Source organism: Coffea arabica, chromosome 3c (assembly GCF_036785885.1).
Source record: "Coffea arabica cultivar ET-39 chromosome 3c, Coffea Arabica ET-39 HiFi, whole genome shotgun sequence".
Lineage (NCBI taxonomy): Eukaryota > Viridiplantae > Streptophyta > Magnoliopsida > Gentianales > Rubiaceae > Coffea > Coffea arabica.
Window position 1 is genome coordinate 19,973,348 of NC_092314.1, and position 12,255 is coordinate 19,985,602.

Genomic DNA, 12,255 nt, shown 5'->3' on the forward strand with positions numbered 1-12,255 from the left:
ATTGAATAAGATGATGTAACCAACAGTACTGTTGATTTAGATTCACTGAAACCTTTTGCAGAAGTTTGGTTTCCATTCGATAGAGTAAAACCTTTTTTCCTAAAAAAAAAATTTTTGGACGCTTTTTCAACCAAACATCAGAAAAAAGTGAAAACATTTTTTTGAAAAAATTTTCCATCGATACAAATAGACCCTAAGCAAGCATGTTTTGATAGAAAATTATTTAAAATAAATTTTTTAAAAATCATTATTTTTTTTATATGATGTACGTTAAATAAAAAAATAAATTTAAACTCGTGTCTTAGGATGAAGAAAAATAATTTTTAATATCATTATCTCTAATATTATTTATTTCTTGAACCTTAGCAAATTATCCTCATTGTTACAGATTTAGTTGCTCTTGAACCTTAGCAAATTATCCTCATTGTTACAAATTTAGTTGATCATATCAGTGGATGGATCGCTGCGTAGCACGATCAGAACCATACTAGTTTTTTGACATGTGATATATCTCTTCTTTGAAGAAGTTATGGTTTTTCTTCCATTTTTTTATTTCTCCGCCTCTACCTCGACCAAAGTAAAAGATCTACTATTTGTATCAACACAAAAGATTTTCACTGCAAGTCTTTTTGCTGAATCGCAGGATCTTCTACCTATTATATAAGAGACTTATGACAAAAAAAAAAAACCTATTATACAAGAGACATGAGAATTTACTATAGCACTCACATTTTTTTACATATGCATATCTTTTCGTCATTAACCTCAAGATAGTAATGGACTTGATAGATTTGATGTTTGTTGTCTCTTTGAATTAGAAGAGTTAAATTCATAAATGAAATTTCTCTTTACAGTAAATTTTAGTTGTTTTGATGATCAACAATTTTTCTGTGGTGAATTGAGGCGAAAGTCGGCAGAACACCATTTTCCCTTCTTAACTTTAGATAAGCCTTTCAAAAAGAAAAGGGGAAAATTTTTTGACTTAAGTTGAAGAAAATAAAGAAACCAAAGCCAGCTATACAAAACTCTTCGTATTTTCGTCTCTCAAAATTTCCGGTTATTCTTGCTAGATTATATAGTTACAAAGTGGGAGAGAAGCAAAACGCAGATTTGAATTGGTACATATAGCCTCAAACGACGTCGTACTAGTTGGAGAAAATCATTTCAACGAAGCTCTGGAGTCGGATCAAGTGAGATTTCAAAGTTAAAGAAATGGTGCTAGTAAATGCCGTACGGGATTACATCAATCGAATCCTTCAAGACATTTCCGGGATGAAAATTCTCATCCTCGATTCTGCTACGGTTTGTAATTCTTACAGCTCCTTGTGTTTAATTTTGTTTTTCAATTTGATGTGTTAATTCTTGGATTATAATTGCCATTACTATTGCGGGTCAATTTTCCTGATTCTAATGTCTCTCATTAGTTGGTCAAATTTATGGGTTTCTTGTGGATTTCGTTAATATTTTATATTTCCTCTTTTTGGATGTTAATTGTTGAGTTATAAATACCATTGATCCCTTGTGGGTTCATTTTGCACACTTAATCTGTGATTGATTGGTCAAAAGTATGGGTCCTTTTTCCTTTTTGGGGTGAATTTCATGCAGATTTTGTGTAGTGTCTGCTCAAGTATAACTCTGGTTGAGCGGAATTTTCTGTTTAAAACTGAGGTTAGTTAGTAATAATTGTCAAAAAGGAGCTAAAGTTTGTAGAATTCTGAAAGTGATGCGGTTTATTTCGAATTTGATGTTTGACGATAAAATTTGGTGGAGTATTTTTTGTTGGACTGATTGAGGTATTGCGTTTAGAGATAGTTCTGTCGGATGCGTTAAAAACCCTTTCCCTGGTTCTTTCAGGATACATTGCTTTCTCTTCATCTCTTCTACTGATTTTCTGTAATGAGAATCTATTTTATCTGAAATTTTCTGGATTTTTAGGTACTCATGTTGTATATTAATGAAAATGTAGCAGTAATGTTGAACGCCTGAATTGTTCCTACCTTGAGAAAATGAGTCTTATCTTGGGTGCATTTAAAATTATCTTGAATTAACTCTGTTTAAGTTATGGGATTTGGGTAGCTTATTAGAAAGAATTCATGATTAGGACTATTCAGTTGGAGTTTGGCTGCTTCATTTGACTTTAAAAACTTGTGTTTCGAGACACAAGCAGATTTGACATAGTTTTATTATGTTTGCATTCATGGCTGCAGGTTAGTATTGTAAGCGTTGCATATTCTCAGTCAGAGCTTCTTCAGAAAGAAGTTTTTTTGGTTGAATTTGTAGATTCAATATCCATGTCCAAAGAGCCAATGTCACATCTAAAAGCAGTTTATTTCCTTCGACCAACATCAGAGAATATTCAGCTTATGCGGCGTCAATTGGCTAAACCTCGATTTGGCGAGTATCACCTTTGTAAGTTAATTGAATAAGGACATTGGATCGTTTGTTAAGCCTGATTACATTGTTGAATGAGTTTTGAATTCTTGTGGGGACCGTATTTGTATGTTATCATGGTTTGTTTGATAATACATTTGTTGGACATGAATTGCTCTTATTGTGGTGTTAACAATATTACTAGTTTCAGGCTGTTGCCACAGTGGCTAAACAGCATCTATGTTTCATTTAGAGACTCTTATTTACTCCCTAACTTGTATGTCATGATGTTTGCAGTTTTCTCAAACATGTTGAAAGATACCCAGCTGCATATCTTAGCTGATTCAGATGAGCATGAGATTGTTCGCCAAGTGCAGGTTACTTTGGATCCTCTGGATGCAGTTTTTTTTTTTTGGGATAGGATATTTCTTATTATTTTGCTATCCTCCCAATCACTAAGAATTTAAGATAACATATTTGAAATTACAAAAATGTTAAAAAGGATTGATTCTGTGGAGCTCCTGTGAGGTTTCTTGGAGAGTGTTGAAAATATTGAACTATTAGTGTTGGTTCTTAAACCAAATATGTAGTGTTTTGCTCTTTGTTTTCTACAATGTCCTGCCATTGTTTTCAGAACCTACAGTCGCTAATTTAGCAACTGAGTAGACTTTTCAGATCAACAAGTTAACTTGGAGGGTAGTCTATTAGCGTCTTGACAAGAAACCTGAGAGGCTGCCATTTTAATGTGAAAAATCAGATGGGAGATCCTTGAAATAATAGCAGATCTCATTAGTGTTAATCCACCCCAAAAAAAAAAGAAAGAAAAAACTATTGTGCAACGTATTCTAAATGACTGAAGAGCTGGCCTTTTCAGTTTTATAATTAACTGCTCCTCATCAATAACAACTTCATCTGTCCAGGAGTTCTTTGCTGACTTTGTTGCGTTAGACCCATTTCACTTCACGTTGAACATTGCATCCAACCAAATGTATATGCTCCCAGCAGTTGTTGATCCTTCAAGTCTGCTGCACTTTTGTGAACGAGTTGTCGATGGAATTGCTGCTTTATTTTTGGCCTTGAAACGAAGACCTATTATTCGTTATTCAAGAACATCTGACATTTCAAAAAGAATAGCACAAGAGGCAGCGGTAAGAAAAAGTGATGTTAGATGGATGGTACATTACTAGTTATGACTGTTTGATGCCTCTCAATCAACTTATAATTTTCAAATCTCTTGTTGGTTTCACAGGACTAACGCATAAATTTTCATGTCTGTTTTAGCAGAGATGAGAAGTTGTCTAATTTCTACAGAGATAGAACTAATCCAAGAGCTCATTATTTTCCTTTCTTGTGGATGTGCAGAAGCTGATGTACCAGCAGGAAAGTGGTCTTTTTGATTTTAGACGAACAGAGGTTACTCCTTTGTTGTTGGTGATTGATAGGAGGGATGACCCAGTTACTCCCTTGCTTAATCAATGGACTTATCAGGTAGATGTGCTATGCTCTGACCTTAATTTATTATGTCATTACAGAAGAAAAGTGCCTTTCATTGACTTCCTTTATGTTCATGTGTTTACAATCTGAATTGGATGCTGCTGAAACTTTCTAAAATCTGTCATAGGCAATGGTCCATGAGTTGATAGGCATTCAAGACAACAAAGTGGACTTGAGAAACACTGGCAAATTTCCCAAGGATCAACAGGTTCCCCCACGCCCCTCTTGCAATACATGCTTTCTTTTACTTAACTTGCGAATATACATTTACAACTTAAATGCTTTTAGGAGGTTGTCTTATCCTCTGAACAAGATGCCTTTTTCAAAGCCAATATGTATGAAAACTTTGGAGATATTGGAATGAATATCAAAAGGATGGTGGATGATTTCCAACAAATTGCAAAGAGCAACCAGAACATCCAGACTGTAGGTTTGTGTTCGGAAAATTTGTGTATTTTATACGAATAAGAACTTTGCTTTGATGAATATGTCAATTTAGTGTTTCCAAGACCAATTCTGAACTGCACATTCTTTGATTTGTTTCAGATGATATGGCTAAATTTGTTGACAATTACCCCCAATACAGAAAAATGCATGGCAATGTTTCTAAGCATGTGACCCTTGTTACGGAAATGAGCAAGATAGTTGAAGAAAGAAAACTCATGTTAGTTTCAGAAGTAGAACAGGAATTGGCTTGCAATGGTGGCCAAGGGGCTGCATTTGAGGTAAAGTGAATATCTGGCACTTTTTATTTTCTTTGTTAGCTTGCTGAAAAAGTGAATATCTGGAAGTCGGTTCTTTTTCACTGTATTGTGCTTAAGAATATATCAGAGCTTGGAAGATTTGTCCTTGGTTGGGTCCATCTTATGCTTTTTGTATACCCCAATCACATTTCATCCGTTAAGTTGAATGTTCTGCCTGAAATGCAGATGTAATTCCCAAGGATATCTCTTAGAATCAAGTCAGATATAGATTTCAAATTCCGTAAGATGATTATAGTTTAATGACATGTCTCAGATGCACAACCAATAATTATAGTCATTCCTTTACCTTGAGTAAATTGCTGCCCAAGTATAGTAGTTTGTTTATCACTGAGTTTACCTTGAGTTCATTTTGGCTTAGCATTTGTCAAGTCTCCAACAAGCAGAGTAAAACTTTAGCTATAAATAGTATTGAGAGGCAAATGGTGCTGCAAAAAGCACTAAACCCTTTGAGGGATTAGGTGCAATGCACAAAGTAATGCTCACATTTAGTTGATTGAAGGGCTTGTTCTGCTTACAATCATGTGCAGCATTGACATATGCTATCCCAAAATGAAAATAATTCCCATGAAATGGCCTCAAACACTACACCCTCAAAAACTCAGAAAAATTGTTAACATTAAACCCTTTTGACATGCAAAATGCCTTTGGACATAATCATACACACCCTTCACTGGAAAAATAAGTCCTTCTTTCTATTATATCTGTTAGATATCAGTGCCATGTTACTTTTGTATTTCAAGTTGTTTGAATTTTTTTTCTATGGAAAAAAGAAGTGGCTAAAGAAGTAGCATGATTTAACTATAGAAGAATAGAGAAAGTACCAATGCAAAATCACTCCATATAAAGACTAGAAATGATTGTAAAAGAACAGACAATGCTGACTTGTAAAAGAGCAGGAAATATGACTTGATTACAGTTTCTTATTCAATTACCTCTGTTTGCTTTTGTTGTTCTCTCTGAGTAATATTAATATGTTAACCAAGGTTTAAGCTTGAGCCATCATATTGTTTCCTTTTATTTTTTGTCAATGAGTAATTTTTTTGATGGTATGTTATTGTAATGAAAATGAATAGCCCTTGGAAGAGTAGAATAGCTGTACATGATTGAATGGGCAGAATAAAAAACAAATTAAATGTTCCTTTTTTATAGCTATTTTCATTTTGAGGAGGAACCACTGAAAACTACTTTTTATTTCATACATTGCTTGCTAATGTTTGGATTGTTTTTTATTAGACATTTACAGTGGTGTTTAGCATATCTAAGTTGTCGCAACACATAGTATCTTTGGTAACTTCATAGAGGGTAGATGTGTGTTTGAGCTGGAACCATATAGGTTGACCTATATTTGACATGGAATTTGGTGTCTTCTTGAATCAGTAACTTGAATTTCAAAGTTAGGTTTTTGTTTCTTATTTTCCTCCACCGTGGTAGTGAATTTTCAAATAGCTAAATCATCTTTGTTTGAACAATTTTGGTTTTCTATAGGTTGTAGTGGTTGTGCAGATTAATGTGATACCTATAGTTTAAGTTAGAGTTTATGAGCTTGACCTATTTCCTACCATGTTTATGTGCAGGCTGTGACAAATCTTCTTAACAATGACAGTGTCTCTGACATTGACCGCTTACGTCTAGTCATGCTGTATGCTTTGCGTTATGAAAAGGAGAGTCCTGTTCAACTGATGCAGTTATTTAACAAATTGGCATCCCGGTCTCCCAAGTATAAGCCTGGGGTGAGAGATCAAATTCAGAAGGCTTTATTTGGTTGTTTGCTTCTATTGATTGCCCTTGCTTGTGTGATTCTTGCAATTTGTGATTGCGTGGCTCTTCCTTCTGCTTTTGAGGCTTCGGATTTGGAGCTTCAGATCATTTGGAGCATATGCATTAATTATTATATTTTCTGTTGAATCTTGACATTGGAGTCAAACTAGATCCCCTATTAAATGATCTTCCATCCATTTGCAGCTTGTGCAATTTTTACTAAAGCAGGCTGGAGTTGATAAACGAACTGGGGATCTTTATGGAAACCGGGATCTTCTAAATATTGCACGCAACATGGCTCGTGGGCTCAAGGTTTGCCTTCAAACTTTTGTTCTCGTGTTTCTTTAACATTATTTTGCTATAGGCACTATGAAATTGTCACTGTTTCTTGTAGGGGGTTGAGAATGTGTACACCCAACATCAGCCGCTTTTATTTCATATAATGGAGAGCATTACCAAGGGGCGACTGAGAGATGTGGATTATCCTTTTGTTGGGAATCACTTTCAGCAAGGGAGGTTAGTTAATTAATTAATTCATCATTTTCTGTTGAGACCTTGTTTCTGCTTCCTGGACTGACATATTTATGCCTTACTGATTTTTTTGTGCTCCTTAACCTATGGATTTAATTTAGAAAGTTCTTTATTAGTCTTTATCATGCACACTTCAGTTCTTTATTCCTTCCTTGTTTGACCAGTCATAAATTAATTGATGCCTGTAAGGTGAGTGACTGGGCCAATGTTCACTCATGGTGAATGCAGAAGGTCTGGTTTTTATGTGGAAAATATACCGATGCAAGACACCATTTAGATTGATTTACATGGATTTAGTTGATGACACTAGGGCTGAGAGTTTATTTTTTTTCGTTTAAGCAGTAATACAGCAGAAGATCTGTTTGAGTTTTAGCAGTTGATTCTGAGAACGATACATGCTCATGAGAGGTGGTTGTGGATTTGTGCTGTTCAATGTATTGCTCTTTTTTATGGAAACAGAAGAAGATTGCTTGGTTGTTAGCAAGGAACAAGGAATTAGGGCTTAAGTGGAGCGAGGATGATTTGGGGTTTTATTTATTCTTTCTTGTGTTGCAGGGTGGGGGTGTCTAAGAGAGTGAGGTCAGGTTATTTGGAAATCATTTGAATCTGCTTGAAAGCTTTCACATTCAGGTTATATCCTTGTAATAGAATTTGAAAATTTTTCTATGACAAGGATTAAGTTGCCACTAAGTATGTATTGTCACATATCTTCCTTCTTCACCCTGCCACGCTGAATGAAAAAGCTTTTCAATCTTGTAGTTTCCATTGATTTCTAGTTACAAGCAACCCCCCCCCCCCCACCCCCCAAAAAAAAAACCGAAAAAAAAAGCAGAGGAGTCGGATTTAAGAAGCAGGGAGGGGGCAGGGGGATTTGAACCCAGGAACTTTAAATCCTAGAACCTCAACCTTAGCCACTAGATCAAGGCATTCTTGGCACTGCTTGCAGAAGAATAAGTTTTAAGAATATTGGAGGCTACATAGAAGAAGAAAGTTTAGGAAGATTCTCTAAGAATGTGTTGTAGATTCCACAGAAATGCCCCACACCAAGGCTTCAAGCAACAAAAGGGCTGTAAACTTTAAACGAAAGCATGTGATTGTCATACTGTTCTTTAACTTCAAATCTTTGGTGTGTGAGACTTTTAAGCTTCTGCAGATTTTTTGTTCAAACTCTGAACCATTCATTTCTCATCCAAGGACAGCTTGGACTTTCAATAAAGCTGCCTATGGTTACATTACCTGTTTTAAACTCATGGACGAAACTGCAGAGAATCTCAGCAAATCTGACAGCTATAGTAATGCTTGACTATTATATTCAGAATCAAAATTTTGAGATTGAACATGCAAAGAAAACATAGGTTTCATATTAAACTTCAAAAAACCACGTAGGCTTCCTTTTGTACATTTATGATATGCCTCTCTGTGCTTGTGTTATTGGTTGACATGAATGTAGGATGATATTCTGTGGAATTGCAATTGGTCTGAGAAAAAAATTACGGGAATTAACATAGTATTGGTGCTTGCAAACAGCATCCCAAGTTGAGGAGTGAATTTTTTTTTTTTTTTAAAACCTAGGATTCACAGTATGTTGGGATTCTGAGATAGTGAAGCTCCTACATGTTTTTGGTAGACTTAGTGGTATATCTTTTATGTTGGCTTTTTTGGATATTTTTTTCCTGCTAGATGTTGCATTGTAAGCCAATGACTCAGGTGGCAGCTGTGAGTGCTCCTTGTACAGGGAGGAAATACCTAGAAAATTAGCTGTAGACCCACAGTAAGTTAGAGCAGTAGGAAGATCCTTGTGAAGTCATGTCGAGGCCTTTCTCCATAGTCTTCGATTTGACTTCTCCTTTCTGTTTCTATTCAATGTATCAAAATCAGTTTTTTAGTCCAGTTATACAGTCAAGGTTTTTGTCTAATATGAAAGGCTTTGAAGTTATCTTCTTTCGCGCAAAGAATGTTTTAACACATGACATCAACTATTATCAGAGTTTTGAATCATTGATCAAACTCACTCCCTACATTCATTATTGTTGACAGGTTGCAGGAAGTGGTTATATTCATTGTTGGCGGGACAACATATGAAGAATCACGTGCAGTTGCTTTACAAAATACTACAAACTCTGGTATTCGTTTCATTCTTGGGGGTTCTGCAGTTCTCAATTCTAAGAGGTCTGTGAGTTTTAAATATACTTCCGAGTGACTGTTGTTCAGACTGGGTCCAAGAAAATCACGTTAAATGCTATGAAACTTTCTTATTGCAAATACATCTCTGTTATTGGTTTTATGTAGATTTATTTGCATTTTTTGTTTTTCTCTGCTTGGACCTAGTACGTACTCCTTTTGCTTGCTTAAAAACTTTTTGGGATTGCATGTTGGCTTTGTTACTTTCTGGTTGGCTGTATATGAATTTACCAGACTCCATTTCTTACAAAACAAAATCACCTTTGTTTCCGTTCCGCTTACAAATCTTTCAGAAAGTCATATTGATCCATGTGCACCCAGGTTTCTGAAGGACCTTGAAGAAGCTCAGAGGATAGCTCGGACTACCACTGGTTTGGTTTGACTTCCAATCTAGACTCTCAAGCATCTTAGACTCTTTCAAAATGGTGATACTGCTGTATGTAAATGTGAGCTGTAATACATGTTTTCTGAAACAGTTGCCGCCCCTCTCATTGCCAATTTTGACAGTCACAATGCGGTTCTAATAACTTAGTTGCTGTTCTTTGTAGCTGAGAAAATAGGCTCATGTACAGCTAATCTGATAATATTTAAGTGTTATTCTCAAGTTGAAACTATACTAGTCTCTCAATGTGGGTACTTTAGGCACAGCAGATTTTATGTGTGCGTGCACGTTAGCGTTTGTGTGTTTAGCATACATACACACACATACATAGATTAAATAGCTTGTGTGCTTGTGTTTAACATACGTATACACATACACACACATTGATTAGGTAGCAAGATAGATAAGTCCTTTTTTTTTTTTTTTTTCCCAATACTCTTTCTACCCGGTTTGGCTAAAGGGCAACGCAGCTCACAAGATACTAAGGTGTTTTATATAGCGCAAAATCCATTGAATCCCTTTTAACTATAAGGTTCATTGCAAATTGCCTCCTAGCGATCGCATTGTGCATCACAATTCACTGAGATGGTTTGGTTTGACGTGACCAAAATTTTGGCATATGATCAAACTTGAATCAGAGTTAGAGGGCAAAATTACCATTGTAAATTGCCAAATAGCCTGGCCTCTTTTTTTTTTGGTCTGGCCCCTCCATTGGTATGAGCAAATCTATGCTAGGTAGCTTAGGTACATTCATTATGCTCCTTGGACATGGAAAATCTAGTAACCGTGAACATAGATCTAGTTCTAATTGTAATCCTGCGAACTCGACCATACAAAAGTGCTCACTTTTACTCGAGCAAGGAGGCTAAACAAAATAAGACGGCATTGGTCTCCATTAGTAGAGCGCTAGAGACACCTAAGAGCTTAACAAGCAAGTTGTCTAACCATCAAATGGTTCAATGCATTTTCGTTGTATAAGAGACTATTGCAGATACAGTTTCTAAGAATTGCAATATACTGTGCATAACTCGTAGCTGAAATTGATCACATTTGGAAAACATAAAAAATCATAAAGAACCCCTCATCTCATGAGGTCAATCCAAGCACTACTTAGATGCTCATCATACTATTCTTACATAAGGCGAAATTAATCAAGTCTCAAATTGTTCTTTGAATGCTTATTCCTGCCCCCATAAAATCATAATGCCAAAATCCTAGATAAACTCGCATTAAAAACCAAAATATTTATTCAAAGGGGGAAAGGTGGAAACTGAACTCAAATGGAGGTACACAACAAGGGACAGAAAATGCAGGGCTGTATATATAAAATATGGACAACCTCTTACCGCATTCTTCTTTGGAAGCAAAATTTTCATTCAAGGAAGAGAGTTATGCTCTACAATCAAGAGAACTAAAAGAACATACAACTTTTTTTTTTTTTTTTTTTTTTTTGTGGTCAAAAGTAGTTAAAAGGATGTACTCTACTTTACAAAAGGTTGGTAACTAGAAGATAATCTTTATGTTAGCTTACTTAACCACACAACGAAGACTTCGTTCCACCTGATCTCATTCAAGAGTTAACGGTCAATTTAGCGAAACCATGATTATCAAGGTTCACTTTCCTAATAACGAAGGAAAATGAACACAGCCAAAATGATTCACTACATAATCTAATGTCATTTATAACATTATCTAATGGGATTATACTACAAAAACACTGATTACTCTCATCAACAATCAATTTGCAATTTTTTTAAAAAAAATATGACAGATGCCCACTGCTCCTCAATTGCTAGTTACACGCACGTTGAGTGTAATACTCCATAATTTTTTTTTGTATTTTCCAAATACTTGTAAATATGTAATTTGCGTGTTTCTTCTTATCAAAACTTAATTTAGCAAAATGAAAATAGGAATACTAGGCAATTGTGGAAGAATGATATTGCTGTTCGTACAATTGTACACCTTTATACCCTTGTATACGTATCTCTAAGCTTACATATAGTTGAATGAATTAATTAACTAGAGATGGTGCTCCCCACATCCCTTAACAAGTAAAGTCAATTGGAAATTATCCCTCACCGGTACTTCAAGACAAGAAAGAAAATGAAGTAAAGACTCTTATACAAGTAGAGAACTCCCTCTCAAAATCGAGAAATTATACCTGATTACCCCTAGTCGTAATGGTTTTTGTAGGTGCAGGATACTGAGGGAAAAGTCATCTAATTACTATGTAAAAAGTGGTTGCAATTGGAGTTTTAACGAGAATTAACAGAATGATCACGTGAATCGCACTTGCAACATTAATGTAACAATGAAAATGACAAATTTGGTCCCTTATCCTTGTGTCCTTAACCAATTTTACCTCTTAGTTATGATGGTGAATGAATTCAGTTCCTTGGCTCCCAAAACAGTGGCCAATAAAATGTTTTTACAAGGAATGGAGAGATATCAACAAAATGGAAAGACCTTAATGTTATTTCTTTGGCATATGTTTGAGAAAATTATTTAAAAAGTTCATAAAACTACTAAAACTCAAAATACTTTAGGAAAAAAGGCCATTTTGGTCCTTATCTATCATCGCAACATTAATGTAACAATGAAATTTGAAAAATTCTAATAAAGTTAGCCACGTGTGTAGTATGTGTGATATTAAAAGAAATTGCTTTTGTATATCATCATTAAGGTTGTGCCATATTTTGTCTTTTGAACAATGTAAACCTTTATTTTCACAAAATAAAGTGAATACAGGATTTTTAATGAAAAATTACAAAA

At 35.1% G+C, this 12,255-nt stretch overlaps 1 protein-coding gene across 2 annotated transcripts; it reads left to right on the forward strand.

Annotated features, from left to right (window-relative positions):
* The first annotated feature begins 984 nt into the window (after positions 1–984).
* LOC113736652 (vacuolar protein sorting-associated protein 45 homolog) lies at positions 985–9,712 on the forward strand. Of its 2 annotated transcripts, XM_072082512.1 has the most exons (13): positions 985–1,302; positions 2,208–2,409; positions 2,668–2,747; positions 3,291–3,518; positions 3,733–3,858; positions 3,992–4,072; positions 4,153–4,294; positions 4,411–4,589; positions 6,203–6,358; positions 6,591–6,698; positions 6,781–6,902; positions 8,955–9,086; positions 9,420–9,712. In XM_072082512.1, exons 1-13 carry the CDS (start codon positions 1,213–1,215, stop codon positions 9,478–9,480), a joined length of 1,707 nt encoding a protein of 568 aa, XP_071938613.1. In that variant the 5' UTR covers positions 985–1,212; the 3' UTR covers positions 9,481–9,712. The 2 variants fall into 2 exon arrangements, with proteins under 2 accessions (XP_071938613.1, XP_071938614.1); XM_072082513.1 differs by lacking the exon at positions 2,208–2,409 and having other exon boundaries at positions 1,164–1,302.
* The last annotated feature ends 2,543 nt before the right edge of the window (positions 9,713–12,255 follow it).